Below are 23,707 nucleotides of genomic sequence, written 5' to 3'. Positions count from 1 at the left end.
CCTCAGGATCTTTGATGTCCATTTGATGGATAGTTTGGACAAAGCAATAGAAGCTAGCACCTAGACCTGTAAATCCCACCCCTTTGGTTACATTATTTTCTAGTTGATAACTTTAATTTCTCATGTTTCATTGTGTAATGGTAGTTGTTGTGGTTTTTGGACAAGATTAAAGGGAATTTGAAAAATGTTTTTATTAGGGCATTATAGTTATACATTTGTTCCATTTCAATCTACGTACTTCTACCTTCCCTCCCCTTTTCCTTTCACCTGCTCCCCTTCCTCACTTTGGTACTCTTTTATTTATTTATTTTTTAAGTTGGTGGTTTACAAATATACATAAAGATATGTTCATGGCATGGTTTGGTCAATTTTATTCCACTATTTCTCCCTTTTCCCATCTGTCCTCCCTCCCTCTCAATCGCCTACCTCACTCCACTGATCTGCTTTCTGTTTTCAAGATCTTCTACCCTCATTTGTTTTCCATATTTCCTTCTAGCTTCCACACATGAGAGAAAATATTTGGCCTTTGACTTTCTGAGTCTGGCTTATTTCACTTAGCATGATAGTTCCAGTTCCATCCACTTAACTAGCAAATACCACAATTTCATTCTTCTTTATGGCTGAGTAAAACTCCATTGTAAATATATACAACATTTTATTTATCAGTTTTTCTGTTGCATACCTTTTCCAGTCCCATAACTTAAAAAGGGGTATAAAGTTTCAGTTTAGAAAGGTGAAGAATTTCTGTGAATGGATCTTGGTGATAGTTTCCTATCAATATGAATGCAATTAATACCATCAAACTGTGAATTAAACCATGGTTGAAATGATAAATTTTTATTATGTGCATTTTACTACAACAGAGAGTATAAATAAAAATCAGATTGCTCATAAATTTTAAAAAGTTATTTCTATGGATATGCTAAAGAAAAAGCCGAAAGAGAAGGGTATAGGTAAATATGATTCATCCTGAGACATATTTTTGAATTCACATCACTCCAGACTCCAGGGCATTTGAAAATTTTATTCATTATTAAGCTCATTTTTTCCCATTGTAATGAAATTCTTTCCATTAGGTGGCCAACATGGCCTGGAGATGAGTGTTATTCCCTCCACTTTGAGTAATGAGTATAAGCAGAGAGGTGGAGAGATTTATATACTTACTGCACATAGAAGCAGTTGATCAATATGGGACTAAAATGATCATTTTCTCATTTCCATTGTAGGTCATTCTCTGTTTTAGTGGCACAAAATAGAAATATTATTCCTAATACCAGATAAAATTTCTTGGTGATTTGTTATGGCATGATTATTACTGTACAGACTACAATGGTATTTCAGTAGTAGAACTTCAGAATATGAGAATGTTTTTAATAATGACTTATTTTTCCTTTGGACAACAAATATACATGTCTAATAGTAAAGATGAATATCCATCAATTGTTGGAAGTCAAACAAATATAGTCCGCCCTCATATCATATAAAAATTCTTTAGTGTGATATAGAGAAAGGCAGGACCTTTTAAGGATTGTTGTAATAATAAACTGACACATTGAATGATGTTGCTCCCTCCAGTTAAAGTCTGTGTTTGTGTTAAAGCATCTGTTGTAAAAAATGTACTTCAAAGACAGAATCAAATCCAGCTGTTGATGTAAACAAGATATTTCAGGGCCATATGTATTGTGTTGTAAACTACTTAGGTGAGCTTACTATTTTGTGTAAGAGACTATTTAGTGACCTTCCCATAAAAGCCCTAGGTTGGGTGAATATCCATGTATTGAGACTTCCACTCAGTGTGTGTCCTCTGCAGTTCCCAGGATCACACCACTTTGAGAGATGACACTAAACTCTTAACTACAATCACTTCAGAGAAAAGCCACATACTAGTCAACCTTCGGAAAAACAAAAACTTGTTGATGGTGTTCTCCACAGTTCCTCTAATCCAGGTATAAACTTGTAGTAGTACTTTGGAATAGGTTGAAAAGTTAATTATTAAAGATTATAGGGGAAGAGAGAAAAATTGGGAAAAGAAGAGAAAACACAGAAAAGAATAATATAAACCAAGGTAAAAAAAAAGAAGAAGAAAAAGATGAATGGGGGGGGCAAAATTTGAGGTAGTAGCTGGTAATGTAAGAGGAAAAGAGGGGTAAGAGGAGTGGATGTATGGAATGATTCCACTCAATGCTTTAAAACATAGAAAAATACAATCAAATAGGTCAGGGACACAATATTGAATATAAGGGTAACAACTATGAAATCAAAATGAATAATATAGGTATGGTCAAAGTTGATGTTAGAGCTGTTTACAGTAAACTGTGTGAAGGAGAAGGTAATTCATATTGAGTTTTATTGTTCTGGACTTCATCAGGATTTGGGCCATTAGAAGATGTCCATTACTCTTCAGCTTTTTATCTCCCAAAGGTTCCAGGGCACATGGTTGTTATGGACCCCTCATCAGCCAGTTCACAGTTTTCCTTTATCAGTCCTGGGGCCTGAGTCTGGATGCTCAGAGGGTGCTGTGCTGCCCTGGCTGGCTCTTTCTACTGGGTGCAGGAGTACAGGATGTAGGAATCAGGGCTGTTGCTCTGAATGCAGTGGGACACCATTCCCTCCTCAGGGCCCTCTTCAAATTGGCATAGAACCTGGTGGCTGTCTGCAAGCTCAGAACCTGTGGTTGTGGGCTCTCCACAGTAGTCTGTGGTGTAGAAGTGTCCCTGCCCTGACCAATGCAGATTACCCAGGCTGTGGCCTGTGTCTGCAAATCTTGGGTGTAGTGCCCTTCTGCTGCCTGGGACTGAGTCAGCTGTCCTGTCAAGGACAACTACCAGGGGTTGTGAATCTCAGTCACCCACTGCCATCTCTTCCCAAGCTGCTGCAGAGGTCGTGTGAAGCTCTGGGTTGGGTTAGCCATTCCTGGAGTGACCAGCTCTCAGATCCCCACTCTGCTATCCACAGTGAGGGGGAGGGATTTGCAGCAACTTTCATCTAGTATCCATTCCTCTACAAATTCCTTCCAGACAGATGATTGAGACGTTCCACTGCAGAGGTTCTCCCTCTGGTTTTATTTGTTGCTATCTGAAGGTGGGGAGAAGCTATGTTGACTTAATTCCTTCTAGGAATTGACCAGCTGTGAATTCCACAAAATGAATTTCATGCCCAGCATGGCTTTGAGCTCACAATTTGGGTTAAACTGCTGTCCTCCACTGCTTCTGCCATGCTTTGATTTGGTCTTCTTTTCTTTCTGCCTCTTATTAAGGAGGTGAGTTTATGTGCTGTTCCTCTTTCTTTCTCTCTCTGTTGTCCCTCTCCCTGGTATGGGTTTGTGATTAAGCAACTCTGTCCTTGTTTTCTTCTCCAGTAACCAAACTTCAAGTCTCTCCAAACCTCAGACTGTCCAGTATTGACTCTTAGACCATTGACTCTGTCATCCACTTTTCTGATCAGCTGTTTTTTTCTCTGCCTCCTTTCTGGATTGTGGAAGGGTCAGGGTTCATAATCTACCTCTGCTTTATAGTGAGATTTAATAGGTTGATAGAAATAAGCCTATATTAAATGAAAAACTAAAGATTTTTTTTCTTATAATTTCATTATGTTTTACTCATTGGTAGGTAAGTGTAGTGTGTACTGATACCACATTTGTAGATAGTAATGTTGTATGTTATTTTAGTCAGGTTTTTTGCTGCTGTGACTGAAAGACCTGACAGGTACAACTGTACAGGAGGAAAGTTATTCAAGGGCTCATGGTTTCAGAGGTCTCAGTTCACAGAAGCCTGGCACCATTCCTTGGGGTTCAAGGTGAGGCTGAACATCATGGTAGAAGAGGGAGGGAAGCATCTCATATGATGATCAGAAAGCAGAGAGAGAGAGAGAGAGAGAGAGAGAGAGAGAGAGAGAGAGATCTCCATTTGCCAGATATAAATATACACCCCAAAGCCACACCCCCAATGCCCCACCTCCTCCAGCCACACCCCACCTGCCTTACCACTCAATTAATTGCATCAGATGATTAATTCACCGATTGGGTTAAGGTTCTGGTAACCCAATCATTTGTTCTCTAAACCTTCTTGTATTGTCTCATACATGAGATTTGAGGGACATATTGCATCCAAACCATAACATATGATTTTTGGAATCTAAGTGTATTTATCAAAATTAAAAATCTACCAAGACTAATGATAGGAGTCATATATTAAATGATTTTTAAAAGATAAATCATATTTGACTGAACACTTTTATCCACAAAGAGGGGAAAATGGAAAACACAAGAATGATGAAAAACTCCTGGGACAAATGGCACATGACAAACTACCAACTTTAACCTACGGTTCAGGTATGGCAGTCCTAGCTCTTACAGAGAGTTCGCAAGCATTCTAAATGCAGTTTTGTACCACTGTTGTGGAATAAAGCAAGGTATATTTGATTCTTTTTATTTTATCTTAATAAGAATGGCTTTCCTTAAAGGGTATGGACATTTTTTATTCTGTATTTTCTTCTTCAAAGAATAGAATATATTACAGAGCAATTATGGACTTGTTATCTCTCCTGCTTTTAGTCTACTAACGTTTCTCTGTTGATTGTCTCTAAAGGGGGTGTATATAGGAGATAAATATCACAGAAACCAGTAATGCAAGAGTTCTAAGAAGACTGGCCTTGTCACAACTGAGAAATATTGCTGAAGTTGTGTGGACTTCAGGTGTGAATACTTGTGAATGTGTGAATTAAAATATAAACAGAGTTGTAAGTGCTTGCTTGTTCATGTCTTTCACCCAACCATGTTTACATTTCCCAAAAGGTGTCCAAACACTATAGAAGAACAAAATCTTACTCATGGGTCAGAATCTTTCCTCTGGCCTCACAGGTGTTCTGGAACTGCAGCATTTCCTCTTTGGATGGTTCCTGTCCCTGTCTGTGTTTATGGTGCTTGGGAACTGCTCATCATTTGGCTATCAGGTCTGTTTCCTACCTCCACACAGCCACACACTTTTCCTCTCCAACCTGTCCTTGGTTGACTTCTATTTCTCATCCTCCACAGTTCCAAAGATGACTATAAACCTCAACATTCACGGTGGGTTCATCTCCATAGAGGGCTGCCTGAAACTGATCTTTCTCTTTTTGAATGGAAACACTTATTTTAGATGGTCCAGGGCTACAAAAAGCAGAAATAAGACAAATATAAAACAGCAGAGTGTAAAATTGCAGCATAAAGATGAATACTCTGTGTAAACACCAACGTGTTACCATCTGCCACCATCCAGAGTGAAAGAATTCTTAGAGTCCAAATAAAATATTTGGAATTACATCAACCTTGAAATTAAATGATGATGATAATGATGATGATGCTGACAACCACCATGATAATAACAATGATATCTTCCCTTAATGAGTTCTTACCATTTTCAAAAGTGCTATAAGTAGGGCTGGAGTTCTGGCTCAGTGGTAGAACACTTGCCTGGCATGTATCAGGCCCTGGATTTGATCCTTAGCACCACTTATAAGTAAATTAATTAAATAAAGGTCAATTGACAACTAAAAAAATTAAAGTACTATAATTAACTATCATTAAAAATGAAAACATTAAGCCTTTAGATAAGTACCAAGTTCTAGCACACAGTTAATAAATTCAGGAGCTAGTCAAAAAAATCAAATTTTCTGTTTGTAAAGCCCATGAATTGAATCTATTAACATGAGAATGAAAGTTTAAATTATCGATGTAAAACAAGGCACGTGAGATTGTTTTAATCAATACATTCTACCACATCTTCTCAGCACCCTCTTGGTTAAGTGAGTATTTTTTCCCCATCAATTTACAGTTGAATAAGTTGAATGGAATGTGTTTTCTACCATATTCAAAGTCACACTGTTTTTATTAGTTTACCTTTAAATACCTGAAATGTTCACTTTTAAAAATGTACTTCTTTAAAGTGATAAGAGGAATAATCTTTTCATAGGAAACCCTTTGCCTGGTCTTTGACAAAATTATCTGCTAGCATTTCCTGGCCCTGGCAGATAAGCACTGTGGTGGCCCTTAACTTGCTGCTGAAGAATCTGGGCGTTAGGGAGGATCCCTGAAGAAAGCCAGGTGGGGGAGCAAGATGGTGGCAAAGGTCTCCAGCCCTTGGCTCCCCATAGACACACCAGTATGAACAGCTGTGCCCCAAACTAACTTTGAGAGAGCTAAAGGAGTTGGGTCAAAGGCCGTGGCACCCATTCTGGGGGTAGTAATGAGTGGAGCTCTGAGGTAGCAATGGCGTCAAGTTTTCAGGCAATATCTGGGAAGTTGAGGGTCTTCCAGGCCCAGATATTTCTGTTATCTGTCTGTGGGGTTTTTTTTTTCTCTTTTAAATCCAGGCATGGGTTGTCACAGTACTCTTAGAGTTAAACTGAATTTCCTGATCCATTTCTACAGTCTTTTCCCAACTTGAGATTCCTTGGTGTTTTCCAGTCCTGGACATTTTAATAAGGTGTTTCTGTTTTTTTTTGTTGTTGTTGTTTTGTTTTGTTTTTGTATTTTTTCCCTGATGGACAAAGTAGGACTTAAATAAAGAGTGGTCTGTGGCAATCTTCCCTCCTCAGAGCAACCTGGCTGAGAGACCCCCATGCTGTGGAAGTGAAGTCAGTGCGTCCTTAACTGTTGTGAATAATGCTTTAACACATGCCTACTCAAGTTTCATATGGAGGGCAGGGTGCTTCTGGAGGACTGAGAGAGAATGTGAATAAGGCCAGATGGCAGGTATTGAGAGTTGGATGGGGTGGAAGAACTATTGGCTAAGACAGATTGTGCCATAGGGGAAAAAATGTTGTTTTTCACTTGAAGTCATTCCATAGAGGGTGGCAGGGATAGGACACTCACATCACAGCCAAAGAAAAATTTACAATACATGGCATGTTAAAACTGAGGGTGGTCATTTTCATACACCAATTTTCCTCCTATGATGAGTACCTGAAGAAAAATTAAAACCAGAACTTCTTGCATTCTTTATTAGATATCTCCAATTTATAAAAAGCATGTCTTCATTATCATATGCATTTACTTTTGTAGAACTGTTTAAAATCTATATTTTATTTATAACTCTTAATATTGGGAGGAAATAATTCCATTCTTCATTATATTAAAAACAAATAAGCTCACATTTCTTCTCTCAAGAGTTTATGGAGCATAATATAGAAAGTCATACAATCTAGGGAGGAATTGAAATACTGGATGTATGTGTATAAAATATAAATATTTAGTATTTTAATAGGATATTGTAATGGCTAATTTTATGTATAAAAATTGGTGGGCTATTGGTGCCTAGATGTTTGATCAAACATCGTCTTGGGTATATGTGTCTGTAAGTGTCTAATAATTTTATTTGAGTTTATCATTTTAGTTGATAGACCAAGTAAAGCAGATTTCCCCTGCCCCATATTGGTCTGTTTTCTTTTGCCATAATAAAATATCTGAGGCAGAGTAAGTTATACAGAAAAGAAAAGATTTATTTATCTCACAGTTTTGAAGGCTGAACATCTAAACAATCTGGCACTGGCTGTAGTGAGAGCCTCAGGACAAATGAGATTACAATTGTGCAAACACCTGTGAGGCAGAGAACCCATGTCAAGGCAGGAAGCCACAAAGTGAGGAGAAGCCAATAGTATTCTTTTATAGGAAACCTGAAATATGATCCCACTTACCACATCTCACAGGGATGTCCTGAAAAACGACATATATTTTAAACAAGCTTTATTTCTTCAGCACATTTTGAAATCTCACAAATGTTGACAAATCTCAACATACATTTTTCCACCTGTTACAATCACTCAGTGTTCACTCAAGAAACAGAAGTAAATCTAGTTATTATAATGGAGTGAATTGAATATGGGCAATAAGCTGGATAGTTACTACAGGACAAAGGCAAAGAGGGGACACTGAGTCACAGAGACAGTAACTGAAGGAGCCTGTCAATCACTGAGGGCTCAGGAGTGGGAAGGGAGTGAGCACACCCTGTAACTCCAGCCTTATAACCCTCTGAAACATGATGAGGTGTGAAAGCCAACAAACTGAAAAAATGATGCGCCATGAGGTAGAATTCCTAGGTCTAGGTGTTACTACTCATGGCTTCTCCCACATACATTCCAACGGAGCAGCTCAGGTCCTGGTGTAGACTTTTCCACTGTGGAACCTCCTTAGGACATTTTTAATGTCCCTGTTCCTCAGGCTGTAGAGGAAGAGATTCAACATGGGGGTGACAATGGTGTACATCACTGAGGATGCCACACCCTTTCTGGGAGAATGTGAAACAGCTGACCCAAGTTCCACCCCAACACTTGTTCCGTAAAATAAGCCAACAACTGAGAGGTGACACCCACAGGTGGAGAAGGATTTGTACTTCCCCCCTGAGGATGGGATTCGCAGAATGGAGGAAACAATTTTGTAGTAAGAGAAGAGTATTACTGAGATAGGGAAAAAAACAAATATGGCACCAACAAAACATGTGACTAGGTTTTTGATGAAGGCTTCAGAACAGTCAAGATTAAGGATTTGAGCAGGTTCACAGCAGAAATTATAAATTTCCACATCCTTGAAGTAAGCAAATTGTAAGACAATGAAATTATGCAACTGGGAGTCCAAAAGGCTAAGTAAAAAAGACACAAAAACCAAGAAGCCACAGAGGTGAGGGTTCATGATTACTGGGTAATGCAGGGGGTGACACATAGCCATAAAACAGTCATAGGCCATTACAGTAAGAAGCAGATCATCCATACATCCAAAAATAATGAGGCAAGATATCTGTGTCAGGCAGCCCACATAGGAGATGACTCTGCTGTGAGTTTGGATGTCCACAATCATCTTTGGGACCATTGTGGAGATGAAGCAGATGTCAGCCAAGGACAGGTTGGAGAGGAAGAAGTACATGGGGGTGTGGAGGTGGGGGTCAGAGCTAAATGCCAGGATGATGAGCAGGTTCCCAAGCACTGTGACCAGGTACATGGATAGGAGCAGTCCAAATAGGACAGGCTGCAGGTCTGGATATTCTAAGAGTCCTATGAGATGGAATTCTGATTTGTGTGTTAAATTTTGTGATTCCATATTGCTTGGGCGACTTTTGCAAAAAGAAAAATAAAAGTAAAATTGTTGGGGAACACAGAAGTAAATTAACAGGCACCCAGTACTCCACATATATTTTGAACTCACATATTCACAATTTAAGTGTTCACACTTCAGTTCTGTAAACCCTCAGTAATGTTTCTCAGTTGGGACAAACCCAAACTTTCAACTATCCCAATTCATGGTTTCTGTGTTATTCACTTTCTTGTTTGCACACCTACTTTGGAGAGACTTAAGTTGAACACTGAAAACCAAGAACATCAGTGATAACAACTCCAAGCTCACCTTGCAATATGACCTATTCGTTTGAGAAAATAGTAGAGAAAAAGTAAGAGTTCCCACTTCTAGAAAAACAAACAAAAAACAACATCACTATAAAGTAATTTAAGAAGCATTGAAATTTACATTATTCTTACCTTAAACCAAAGTGCTGTATCTATGTACTTGAAATGCACATTATTACAAAATCTTAATAAGAGTTAGAACTGCATTATTATAATGCTATTAGAGTTGACATTGGAAATCAGATTACATACTTATGTGCCAATAACTCCCAGAAGGTTTTCTTCCTTGTTAGGTTCTGATTTCCTTCATTTATTCAAGTGCTCACTCAAATTTTGATAGTCTTTTAAGAAGTATTTAATATAAAAGTGTTATCTCTGATGGTACTGAACTTCAACTTTACATATATAGTGTTTGGTTAAATGACATAATCATTTTTTTAGAGAGAGAGAGAGAGAGAGAGAGAGAATTTTAATATTTATTTTTTAGTTCTTGGCGGACACAACATCTTTGTTTGTATGTGGTGCTGAGGATCGAACCCGGGCCGCACGCATGCCAGGTGAGCGCGCTACCGCTTGAGCCACATCCCCAGCCCCAAATGAGCATAATCTTATGATGTTTCTGACCAAATATGATCTTAGTGTGGCACTGCACCAGTCAAGGATCAAAAAGTAATGAAATTTGAAGAAACACTTTTTAAATTATTTTATTTCTTCTTAATTTTATTTTTAATTTTAGTTTATTTTTGTTAACTTCCTATAAACTCAGTAGTACATCTGCTATTAAGACCACTCAAGGCTTTTTATACTTTTGAAATGCACTAGCTTATATCAACACCCAGATTTCAACCTCTCTGTGAAGTGCATACCTCTACTTCAGATGGGTTAAAAGACACACAGCATGACCCAAGGGAAGAACATCATTTAATTTGTCTATTTATTCTTAGGATAATTCTTTCAAAATTCTGTGCCTTTTCCCTTATTAAACAAATTAGAATTTCCCCAAACAATGTGAGTGTAGGATAATTGAATTCCAAGCACAGATATATACTCGCTTTTACTATTAATCACCTACAGTGATTACCCGCCCCTAAATTATCAGTCATTATACAATACATACCCTTATTCTTAATATGCACCATCAAAAATACTCCTGAATTCCCCATGAAAAGGGAGGAGAGGTAGGTGGAATAGGAGAAGGGGGTTGAAGGGGAAGGAGGGAGGAGAGGAAAGGGAAGAACAGTGGAATGAACCTGACCAAACTTTCTTATGTCCATACATGAATATACCACTGTGAAGTTCACCTTGATGTATATCCATATTGCATGAAATTTCAAAAAAAAAACTATAAGCAATTGTAAGAAGAACCAATAGTTGAAGGAGAATTATAGGTAGGGAAGAGGGGAGAGAAGGGGAAGTATTGGAACAAGCTATACCCTGTGCTTGTATAACTACATCAAAATGAACCCCCACATTATACAACTGTGAATAAAATCTTAGTGTATTCCACAAAAATATTTTTGTCTTTTCCTGTTTAAAATTTATTATTGTATTTTTTAATCCATGTCAGTTTAATTTTATATGTGTTTTAAAGTAAGGTTTAAAGTTCATTTTTCCTACATATCTATTCAATTGTTCCAGAAGCATTAAATGCAATGGAAAAAAAGTCTTTTCTCCATTGAATTTTCTTGGTACCATCACTGAAAATGAATTGATCATACCTGTCTGGGTCTATTTTTTTTAATTCCTGACTTCCATCTAGTAACAATTCTTCCAAAATAAATCAAAGAGAAATTTCATCCTGCGTGGGTGATAATATTCCCATTTGGCTCCAATATGAGGGACCTTGCTATGAGGTGGGAGGTAGAGAGTCAATACTCAGTCCCTCATCACTGACCTGCTACTATATGAAGAACGAGGGTAACTTTCTCCACACCGTTTTTCTCGGTATGAAGAATAACACTCATCTCCAAAACACTCACGCTACATATCTAAGTTTGAAAACTAATACCTATTTAATCATCATTGGTTCTGTTCAAAAAGTGAAGAATTCAACAATTAAACAGTGAATATGTGGGTAAATACAACTGTCAAAGTTACTGAATCTTTGGAATGATGCAAAATTCCAACACCCCAAGACTTAAGGCTCACCTGGCCACTAATATTTATGCATATTTTTCTTAATTTATTGCATGAAAAATCTCTGCCAGGATATTTTTATTGCTGCGTTACAGTTGTACATATTTATGGGATTTGTTGTTGCATATATGTACATGCTCACAGAATAAATTTGCCCAATAAATTTCAATGCACCTAAATGGAATCATAGGGCCCAGGTGACCATGGCACAGACACAGACAATAGCTATTGTGACCTGTCTCTAGTTCTGTGGCACATTCTTAAAAGAGATGAAAGTGCAGGAAGGGAAATACAAGAACACTGGATCCACACTGAGTAGGCCAACTACTGTGGACCAGAAAAGGTCTCTTTAATATTTAACAGAGACTTTTCCCTTTTTATGTCCCTTTTGTGCTAAACAAGGTATAGGTCTGAGGAAATGGAAATCAGATCCATCATTCCTCTATAGATGTCAGCATATAGTTACACAAAAAATAAAAGTCTTGATACAAAAATAGGAAATCTGTACCATCAGTTCACAGAATCTTTTACTTAAGTGGTGTGATGACTTAACCTTATCATTACTAACAATAATAACATGCAAGTTTTCATTTTCCTAATTTTATGCATTCAGTACATATTAAACACACAGGGAGCATCAATTATCTGCTTGATCCTTACTCAACACAGTTGTCTCAACTATAAATAAACTGAGAGTCTTACAACCTTCTTTTTCATGGAAATAGTTTAAGCAACAGGATGTAAAATTAAATTCCTAGGCTCTGGGTAACATGGACTAATCTTTTTCATTGTTTCACGACCATCTGGAAGTTTTTAGCAGAGGTCCAGAGGTCTTCATCAGAGGCCCACATCTGGTACCTATTTCAACTCTTTCCAGTTTCCTGCGTAATAATGAAGACAACACCTGACTCAAAGACTCCTTTATAGGTTAAGTGGTCTGACTTTAAGAATGCGGGAAGATGTGGACAGCTGTAAGGTCATCCTGGAGTGGGAAAGAGAGCAATCTGTGCTGAATGATGGTGTTTTTGTTTTTTCTTTCTATGATCTTTTCCTATGATCTCGGCCATTGTTCCCATAATCACTGCTTCTGGTGACACCTGCTGATCTGTTTTGTGACTTACCAGATACCCCCAAATGTAAGTGCACCCTGAGGGGCAGGTCTCATGCTGGAGTAACAGGTAAGTTAAATGATGGTTGACTTAAGGGCACAATCTGTGAGGATTCTCCTTCCCAGAGTCCCTGTTCCATAACCAGACAGCTCAATTCCAACATAAACTCAGAGTTTATCAGCTAAAAGCCTAGCATGAGTTTCATAAAAATTCTGTTCTCTTATTTTCTCTGTAAATGAACAAAAGGTGCTTCTAACCTGAGAAAGACTATGCAGGAAAACTGAAATAATCTACATAGAATGTATAGCCCAGAGCCTGGCACTCAGGAAGCTATAAATAATGAGTCATGCTATTATGAACACTATCTTCATCCTCCTCATCACCTTCATAAGTCTTTTGGAGAAGTAAGGAAACAGTTTAATGGGAGCTGTCTTCTGCTATTGTGGAAGAGATGTTTATGGTAAATAGAAGAAGTTTGGGAGGAAAGTAAAACTTTGAATGAGATTTCTAGGACATTTGACACAACTGAGAACATAAACTTTACAGTCCTCACACCTAAGATTATTTTTTACATACAGGACAATAGTAGAATATGATTTTGCATATCATTTTTCTCCTATCTGGCTACCCAAAATTAACTTTTGATGTGATAATGAGGAAACAATTCTTTGGACAGACCTTCCTCCATCCTTTACCTCCTCCAGCACTTACTGCATCTCTGATGGATCATGGCAGATCCGTGAAGATCTAAGGTTCATCTACTTTCTGATACCCATTGAAGGCTCGGGCTTCATCCACAGGATTGATGCCAGTGCAGTTTCACATAGGATTTCTCTGCTGCCACCAATCATGGGAGGAGGCACAGGTATGGAGGCCACTGAACTTGGAACCATGAAGCTGAAGGGCTGAAGGCACAGGCTCATTATTGATGATTATAACGTTGGAGGCCCAATGCACAGAGCTGATTATTAGCCAAATTGGTCCAGTTTGTCACTAACATTAAGGACTTTCTCATAGTAATGAGGAAGATAGAAGAGAATATGTCCACAGAAGTTTGGAGGCTCTTCTTTCACACAGGAGGAAGCTCGTCTTTAAAAAAAAATAATTATTATTTTTAGGTTGTTATTTCTGGTTTTACTATGGTAATATTAAAATTCCCAAACAATTTAAAACTTTCAGTATCATCTTGCACATGTACAGTGGTATGAATTACCAACATGCTGTGGTGCATTCATCATCAACATCCATCTCCAGATATTTCTCATCTTCCCAAACAGAAACATTCTACCTATTGGAAAAAAATCCCCATTCACTGGGCATGGTGGCACATGCCTATAATCCCAGCAGCTGGGGAGGCTGAGGCAGGAGGATTGCAGTTCAAAGCCAGCTTCAGCAATTTAGGGAGGCCCTGTCTCCAAATAAAATATAAAAGGGGCTGGGGACGTGGCTCTGTGGTTAAGTATCCCTGGGTTTAATCCCTGGAACCAAAAAATAATAATAAAATTCCCCATTCATCTGCCCCCAAATTAGCTGCAACCATTCTACTATAAAACAAAATGATAAATTAAAATCATTATACCATATACAAAAAATAATGTGACCACAGAGGCAAGATATCAAGGTAGAGATGTTTAGTTTTGCTGTCTTTCCTACCCTACAATTAAATTGTTTTCTCAAGTCATTAGAGTGGGCTAATGGGGCACAATTTCATTTGTAATCCTGTTTGTTAAAATAATAAATTATTACTCATTTGAAATAGGATTAATATCAGCCCATCTTCTTCAAACCGTTCCTGGCCATGTACCTAGTTGCAGTGCTTGGGAACCTGCTCATCATCTTGGCAGTCAGCTCTGACTCCCACATCCACATGCCCATGTACTTCTTCCTCTCCAACCTGTCCTTGGCTGATATCAGTTTCATCTCCACCACGGTCCCAAAGATGACTGTGAACATCCAAATTCACAGCAGCGTTATCTCCTATGTGAGCTGCCTGACATAGATGTCCTCTGCCTGACTCAGATGTCCTCTGCCTGACTCAGAAGTCCCTGTTTATTATTTTTGGAGGTATGGATGGTATGCTTCTGACTGTGATGGCTTATGACCCATTTGGGGTCCTCTGTCTCCCCCTCCATAACCCAGTAATCATGCACCCTCACCTCTGTGGCTTCTTAATATTAATGTCTTTTCTGGTTAACCTTTTGGACTGCCACCTGCAGTTTGATCATGTTAAATTTTCCCTACTTCAAGGATGTGGAAATTGCTAATTTCTTCTGTGACCCTTCTCAGCTCCTCAATCTGGCCTGTTCTGATACTTTCAAAAGTAATAAAGTCATGTGTTTTTTTTTTGCTGCCGTTTTTGCATTTTAGCCCATCTCATGGATCCTTTTCTCTTAATGTAAAATTGTTCCCTCCATTCTGAGAATCCCATCCTCAGGGGGGAGGTACAAAGCCTTCTCCACTTGTGAGTCTCACCTGGCAGATGTTTGCTTATTTTTAGGAACAGGCTTTGGAGTGTGCCTTGGATCAGCTGTCTCACATTCTCCTAGGAAGGGTGCAGTGGCCTCAGTGATGTACACTGTGGTAAGCCCCATGCTGAACCCCTTCATCTAGAGCCTGAGGAACAGGGACATTAAAAGTGCCTTGCAGAGGCTGCTCAGGAAGACAATTTAATCTCAGGATCATAGCATTCACTTGGAAGACAGAATACAAAAGGTTTAAAATCACCATCTAAACCTGTAAATTCTCCCTCCTTGGTCACATTAGTCTTGTAGTTCAGTGGTCTTAATCCATCATTACGTTTCATCACAGAAGAGTGATAGCCAGAATTGGGGGAGGGAATATTGGGAAGTTTTTCAAATGTGTGAAAATTTTCAATTTAGGAACAAAAAAAAATGTCTGGAAATTGGATGATGTTGGTTGTTGTACAACAAGTGAATGCAATTAATAAAATTGAACTGTGTATGTACGTACACAGTTGGATGAAAAGTTCATATTCTTTATATTTTACCACAGTAAACAAAGGAAATAGAATACAAGTAGACCTTAAAAAATGAAAGTAATTAAAATAGCACACAGTCCAGATGAACTTCCTCATGGGAAGAGGAAGAGCACCAAACCTTTTGTGGACATTTCATTCTCTCTTCTTATTCCTCCACTAGGCAGTCCTGAGAGGACGGGATAACTTGGAACAATGGTGAGTTGTAAGCTCTGTGCACGGAGTCTTCAGGTCAGGGTAAGCAATAGTCTGCCTATGCCTCCAGCCGTTCAGCTGGGTGGCTCAACCTCTTGCAGTCAGTAAGCTCCTTCTCCTGGAGACTTAAAGAGAGTTCTTTATCTGTCTCCAAAACCGTCTCCCAGGGCCCATTAAGCTGCTGCTCTGACTGTGCTCTTCCCTTGACAGAGTTTAATTTCACAGACAGGAGTTTCTCCCTGGGGGCTGTGTTAGTGCCATAGGGACTCCCTTAGGCTTGCCTCTGAGAGTTCTGCTGGACTGACATGAAGTCATCACTCGTGACTTTGCCACTGCACATTCCAGATTCAGAAGACTGGAAATGCCCTTCCTCATGGTAGGGATACACGTGGTCCCCGTAGACCTCAGGGCAAACTACTGTGTCAGAAATGAAGACTTCCTGTGAGTTAGGTGAGGAGAGAGTGAGCACAGGGAAAGGGGATTATCAAGTGACAGAAACCTCTTAATACATGAAGCACTTACCAAAGGATTGGATGGAAAGCCCAGGAGGGGATCTGTAAGAGGCCGTCACTAACTGAATAATTACACAATAATAATTTAAGTGGTGCTCACTGCTGTGTTAGATGGGTATGGAGACTAATGTGATCTTTGGGGACTTTCTTTGAGAGTCACGTAAGTCAGAGAGCATGAGGGGGTCCTGAGAATGAGAACAGCAGGGACATGGGTCAGATTCAGGCCGGGATACATTCTTTATCACTGCCATCTGACAGGAGTGAGATGAAATCTTAGAGAAGTTTTAAGTTGCATTTCTCTAATCACTAGAGAGGCTGAACATTTTTCCATATATTTATTGATCAATGCATCTCTTCTTCTGTTTGTTTCTGTAGCCCATTTACAAATTGGATTTTTTGGTTTTGTTGTTAAGTTTTTTGAGTTATTTATATATACTGGAAATTAGTGCTCTATCTGATGTGCATCTGGTAAAGATTTTCTCCCACTCTGTAGACTCTCTGTTCGTGTTATTCATTGTTTCCTTTACTGAAAAGAAGATTTTAGTTTGAATCCATCCCATTTATTGATTCTTGATAGTATTTCTTGTACTTTAGGGGTCTTATGTTGGGATGGTTGTTATTGAAAATAAGAGATTATTTTGATGAGGATATTGAGGGAAGGGTACTCTTGGGTAGGGATATTGTGGGTGGTGATATAAATTAATACAACCATTACTGAAAACAATAAAAAATTTCTTCAAAAAAAATAAAAATAAAACAACTTCATGATCCTCTGATCCCAAGACAAAGTATATGCCTGAAAAATTAAAATCAGTACTTTTAAAAGGTATTTTCACTCCATGCTTTAATCCATGAACAACTGCTAAGCTTGAATATCCATCAACAGATGAGGAGATAAAGCAAATGTGGCATGCATACATAATGAAATACAATTCCAGCATGAACAAAAAGAAATGTTGTCATTCAAAACATGGGTGACCCTGGAGAACAGTATATCATGTGAAGTAAATCAGGGAAGAAGGATAAATACCATGTGATTTCATTTGTATGTAGAATTTTAAAAACTTTATCTGATAGACATAGCAGAATGGACTTTACCCAAGATAAGGAAAGTTGGGAGACCAATGTTTGGATGGAAAATTTGTCAAAAAGTTCCAAATTCCAGGTGGATGAGAGGAATAAATTAAAGAGATCAATTGTATATAGGGGTGACTATAGTGAATGACTATGCATCAATTTTTTTAATGAGTAGTGGATGTCAGTGTACTTTACCACAAGAACAATACCAATAGGAGGTAATGCAGGTCCTAACTTTTCAGATGCTGTAATTTTACAATTTATAATACTTTAAAATATGTGCACACTTTAAACATACAATTTTATCTATTATTTTTAAAAATAAATAAATTTGAAAATATATTAAGAAAAGTAATCACCAAGAAAGGACTTCTTTGCCTCCACAACATGGTGCACACAAAATGGTCCATGAAACCTCCAGTGCATGTTTCAAGAGAGGCAAGTCACAGAGAGATGGTTCCTGGAGCTACCAGCACAAGGGCAGTGTCCCTAGAGGATCCACATTCCAGATTCTTGATGTGAGCAAAGAATTGAGTGAAGTGCGAGAGGTTGGCAGGGAGACAGGGGTTACTGAGAGCAAAGGAGAACACTCTGGGAGAGCTGGGGGCTGAGCTGCCAGGGAACTCCAGGCCCAGGTCACACAGTGGAGCTGGCTTTTGTTGGGCTGTGCTGGTTTTCCCCCTTCTCCCCTGGTGGATCTGGGGTTGACTGGCATCTTGATTGACAGCTGAATTCTATATAATTTCTTTTCTGCTGCCCATGCATAAGTTTCTTCCCCCCCACCCCAGAAAATGCACAGGGGGAAGCAATCTGCAATGCTAATGATACGTTAACTAGCAACAAGTTCACTTAATTTGAAAACTGGGTCTACTTTGTATCTCCAAGATTGGGGACTTGCCCTTCCTGGTCCCAAATTCCCCTGGTGGTAGTCTAGCTTCCTCCTTTGAACCACAAGATGACCCAGTGTCCCCTCATAGGAAGGAGCTTGAGGTGGGGTGTTGTGAGGGCCCTGGGAGGAACCCAGAGCCCTAAGGGTGTGGTCTCTTCCCACCATTATCTCCTACCTAACACTGGGATGTGCTCCTTCTGGACTTCCCTTTGAGAACTTCTGGTGACATTCAATTCAAACCAGAGGGGAAACAGTTTCTCCTTAGAGAAAATAATGCTATCTCATCCCAGTGCTTCCTACATAGAAAAGAAATTGAATGAAGATTTTCCATTCTGCTATTTTATTTTTACCCCAAGGGAGTTTAAATGTTTAGAGACCAGAAAGACAATAGCACATTTTATTTAATCAGGAGCTCTGAGAATTCAGCACTTGAGATGCCCAAGGTTTAAACCTTCCCCTGATGCTCCTCAGCTACAGTTCTCTGATCCAGCCTCAGTCAAAACCCAAGTGGTCTTTCTTAGGACAGAAGGAAAGATTCTGGGACAGCCGTCTGAGAGAGTTGGTGTGCCCCAGTGAGGCTGGTAGAGTCAGAAGGAAAGCCAAGGAGGACGTGGGCACTGAGCACTATCTCTGTGAGGAAGACTCTAGAAATGACCAGTTTTACTTAGTTTTTGAATCTGTAGTCCCTGTACCTTGAAGGATCTTGAGTTTTCACTGACACCTCATCTCAGTTTTAATTCTGTCTCCTTCCCTTTAGAATCTAGAGCATGTGTCCAATCGGAGTTAGATACTGGAGAGTCTCCTGTTCTTCTCCACTCTTTCCCATAAACCATGGTCTCCTGCATCTAATTATTTAATTATTAATAATGCATCAGAGATAATTATGCAGAAGGTATGGTCTATTTTGTTTCTAGTTTAATTGGATCTTTCTGGTCTATTTCCTATTTTTATGGTCAAATTTGATTTACTGATAGTCCTCCATACTGAAGTGTTTATCATTTAATCTTCCTGTCCCCAATAGCACCTACCAATAATGTGATTATTTCTAACATTCAACATATACTCCAGTTCCATTTTCTCATGTAAAAAAAATCCCTTAAAATACTCTGAAAAATATTAAAAGATTTAACTTGAGGAGAATGCATTGGCACATCCAAGAATTTAACACAAGTGTTCTAGTGTTTTAATGAAACTGCTCCTATTGACTGTGATTTGAAAATAACATCTATTTATTGGGTTAGGAAATTGTCCTTGGTTTCTTTGATTACTGATGGGATCATTCCTGGCTCCTAGGAGAGTGAGGACAGTTAAATTCTCTCAAATGCATTTTTTCTGTTTTATGATTATAATTTATATTCAGTTGCCTATTTTTTCTGATGAATTATATTGACCAACATCCTTCTGTGACTGGGCTTTCCTTCCTACAACTGATATTAACTGTTAGTTATCTATTAGCTTTTTAAAATCTTTAGTATGATCTGCAAATTATCCTTAAAACCCAATGTTGTTTACATACATAGGCATGTGAAATTCTTGAGGATTCTTTTGGTAATAGAGTTGACTTTTTAGTCTCAACTGTTGTTACACACGAAACCTTTAATTTGATTTCTTTATCACCCACAAGATGACAGGACCCACATGAGGCCCTGGAAGGACCCATGATGAGCCCCAACATTCACACCATCAGACCCACTAGTGAACAGAAAATTTTTATGGGAAGGACATCATGGGGGACCACAGGCAGCTCTACTCTGGGCCTCACACACTCCACCCTCCTGCCCCCACCCCACCCTCCTCTGCTATACCAGCCCCATGGAAAGGGCAGCTGCACATTCTGTCCTCTCAGCCTAGAACAGTTCTTCTCTCCTCAGTCCCTCTGGTGACAGTGACCCATCCTTCCTCTCTCTGTCCAAATATTTCTGTTTCTGGGAGGTATATCTTACCCACCTTCTAGGATAAACTGTTTCTCCAGGAACCCTACCTTAACCTAATTAGCACTCTCAGGCACTCACAATAACCACCCTTTGTCTATTGTGTGGAATGTAAACATTGATCTGTGAGAAGTAAATTTGCTTTTTATTTTTCTAGGGTGACTCAGCTTCAGTAACCCTGAATATCTTATCCCATTGCATCTGTTGGGTGTTGCCCATGAGCTCTGCTGCTCTGCACACTCCCTCCCAACTGGAGAACACGGTCACCTGAACACGCTCATCTGGCCTTGAATTTGATTTTCATGGCAGTGACCTTCTGTTTCCTCCTTTTATCTGTGCAGTCAGTCTACATGCTTTTTCCTCTTCTAGGAAGAACTCATGGAGCAGGAATTCCCTGAAAGAAGCAGCTGCAGGGATCACCATTAATTAGAAGTGCTGCATGCAGTCAGCAGAGGTAACCCACCTGCTGTATTTATGATCATCCGAATCCCCAGAATGCTGGCCTTGGTGGCTGCCAGAGCCTAAAAGGGAAATTGATAAATGAGAGCCTTGAGGACAGATTTGTTGAGATGCTATAAATAAAACCCCACAAGTGTGATTATGTCACAGGAACTACATTAGGAAAAGTACCAGCACCTTCTCATCTGATTTTGCTCTTAAATACTCCTGTTAGAGAATATTTAATATTCCTACTTTAGAGTTTAGTATTTGTGTCAAAGAGAATTGAAATAAATTTCTAAAAGTCACACAGATGAAAATGAGTGGAACAAAATTTTCTTCTAGGAAGTCTGACTCAAGGACTCAATTTCTAAGTCATATTCTCATGCTATAATTTGGAGCTGCATATGTCTAACATAATATCATACAAGAGGAATACAATAATAGCATTAACATAGTGAATTCTCTTCTTTATTGAGATCCTACTATGTAAAAGAGCATATCAACAAAAAATTGGGTTGCTTAGTTAAATTCATGTAGATAGGGGACTAAAACCCAGGAGAAGATGATAAATGAGAACTTATTGTTAATTTTTTTTAAATGCTGGTCAGTGATACACATTTAAAATGGACACAGACTACCCCTTGTCTCAGTGAATCAGTGTCATGAGAAACTCACCTGGAGAGTGAAGGATGTCCATCCAAGGGTGATGTTGTAGAGCAGTCACCTCTGGAGTGGCCTCTTGTGTTCTGAACTCAGCATGCATCTCTTTCTTAAGCAGAAAATCCACGGATATGGAAGCAGAAAACCACACAGGAGTATGGGAATTCATCCTCCTGGGCCTCCTGGATGATCTACAATTGCAGCCCCTTTTCTTTGGCATGTTCCTGTCCATGTACCTGGTCACTGTCCTGGGGAACCTGCTCATCATCCTGGCTGTCAGCTCTGACCCCCACCTCCACATCCCCATGTACTTCTTCCTCTCCAACCTTTCATTTATGGAAGTCTGTTTAACCTCCACCACTGTCCCCAAGATGCTGGTGAACATGCAGACACACAGCAAAGACATCTCCTACAGAGGCTGCCTTACTCAGGTGTATTTTTTAATGATTTTTGCAGGTATGGATAATTTCCTTCTGACTGTGATGGCCTTTGACTGCTTCGTGGCCATCTGCCACCCCCTGAACTACAAGGTCATCATGAACCCCCGGCTGCGTGTCCTCCTGGTGCTGCTGTCTTGGCTCATCATGTTCTGGGTGTCCTTGCTTCACATTCTACTCCTGAAGCAACTGACCTTCTCCAGTGGCACTGCAGTCCCTCATCTCTTCTGCGAACTGTCTCAGCTTCTCAAAGCAACCAGCTCTGACACCCTCTTCAGTATCATCTTACTGTATGTGGTGACTGCCCTGCTGGGTGTCTTCCCTGCCACCGGGATCCTCTACTCCTACTCTCAGATCGTCTCCTCATACTGAGGGTGTCCTCCTCTGTGGGCAAGTCTAAAGCCTTCTCCACCTGTGGGTCCCACCTCTGTGTCATCTCCTTGTTCTATGGAACAGGTCTTGGGGTTCACCTCAGTTCTGCCATGACCCATCCTTCTCAGGGAAACATGATCGCCTCCATCATGTACACTGTGGTCTCTCCCATGCTGAACCCCTTCATCTACAGCCTGAGGAACAAGGATGAGAAGGGGGCCCTGGGGAGACTCCTCACCAGGGTAGCCTCTTGTTCGTGATGGATCAGGGACCTCAGAAATAAGAGCATGTCATGTCCCCTGAGGCAAATGTGAATTTTAATATCCTGGCTTTTCCTCTCTAAAAGGTGTGCATAATTGCTGGTGTTCACAAAGGAACTCACTTTGCATTTTATTGTTTTGTACTTTTCCTTTATAAACAGCCTGAGGAATTCCTCTTTTAACCTTTTTTTTTTCTTTACAAGATCAATGTAATTAAAAACTCAGAATGTTTTCTTATAGAATTCCTGTGATTTTCCACTTGAAGTAAAGAACTTGTATCAAGTATTGACATGGTTTCCTGAAAGTATTTTATTTACCAAAATTTTATTTCACAGATTTTCATCCTTTGTTTGCAAATAAAATCATCAAAATGAAACACTTAGCATGTGAGGACTGCTTGTCACTCCACACGGGTGACTTCAATCATGAGAGTATTTCCCAGAGCTTTCTCTGCCTTTTACTTCAGCTCTCCAAGGAGACAGATCTCAGTCTCCTTGAGAGTTGAAGTAAAAGGCAGAGAAATTACTGCACTCCTCTTGGTTTCCCACTTCTTCTAAGAAGAATGATTAGACTGTCACCACCAGAGCTAGAACGCACCTTTGAGAGGGATCCCTTCATGTGTCTACCAGTGGTCCAGTGTCCCCGGAACCTGGGTCACTGCTGCATTGCTTGTGATCCCTGCTCTTTTCCTGTCTATCTCTCTCTCCCCACTCCCACCTTCTTTCCTTGTCTCTCCACTTCTGATTCTTTGTTATTGTTGTTTAATTTCTACAACTGCAACTCACTCCATCCCTGCCTGTGACTGAGTGTGGTCCTGGTGTGTGTGCACACCAGCTATCATTCATCCACAGATGGCTTTTGGGTGATCTCACCCTGTGGCTCTTTGGCATAGTGCTGGGTGGATATCCATGGCATGTTTATTTGTCTTGGCAAAGTCATGTGCCACCTAACAACCCTCTAGTCAAGGGCAGACGAGGCTCCCACAGCATGATAGCACCTTGTGGTGTCATAGCCATGCTTGTTTGTGTAGGCGTGCTCTGTGAAGTTTGCACAAGATACATTGCAGGGTTGTCCAGCAGGGCGTGGCTGTGTTACTTTCCATACTTTGGTTAGTGTATCTAGGAGTGGAACTACTACATATTGTGGTAATTGTGTATTACACATTTTGAGCCACAGCCAGACTGTCTCAGAGTCCCTGCCACATTTTACATGCTAACGTAAATGTTAATGGAAATACTAACATATTCACACCCTGCCCATACTTGTTATTGTAAGTCTGTCACAAGCAGAGCCTCCTTGGGTGTGAAGTATACCTTTCTCATTG

At 39.6% G+C, this 23,707-nt stretch overlaps 1 protein-coding gene and 1 pseudogene across 1 annotated transcript; one reads left to right on the top strand and one right to left on the bottom strand.

Annotated features, from left to right (window-relative positions):
* Window positions 1-8,125: 8,125 nt before the first annotated feature.
* On the bottom strand, window positions 8,126-8,878 carry LOC107133704 (putative gustatory receptor clone PTE01; the record flags this gene model as incomplete). The annotated part of the gene is made up of 1 exon (XM_015475938.2): window positions 8,126-8,878. A coding segment is annotated over one exon (753 nt), but the record flags the coding sequence as incomplete, so codon positions are not given.
* Window positions 8,879-21,436: 12,558 nt separating this feature from the next.
* On the top strand, window positions 21,437-22,437 carry LOC107133708 (annotated as a pseudogene).
* Window positions 22,438-23,707: the final 1,270 nt, after the last annotated feature.

The sequence above is a fragment of the Marmota marmota genome, unplaced genomic scaffold (genome assembly GCF_001458135.2).
Source record: "Marmota marmota marmota unplaced genomic scaffold, marMar, whole genome shotgun sequence".
Classification (NCBI taxonomy): Eukaryota; Metazoa; Chordata; class Mammalia; order Rodentia; family Sciuridae; genus Marmota; species Marmota marmota.
The sequence above is the reverse complement of the archived record's forward strand: the minus strand, read 5'-3'. Positions and strand labels throughout refer to the sequence as shown.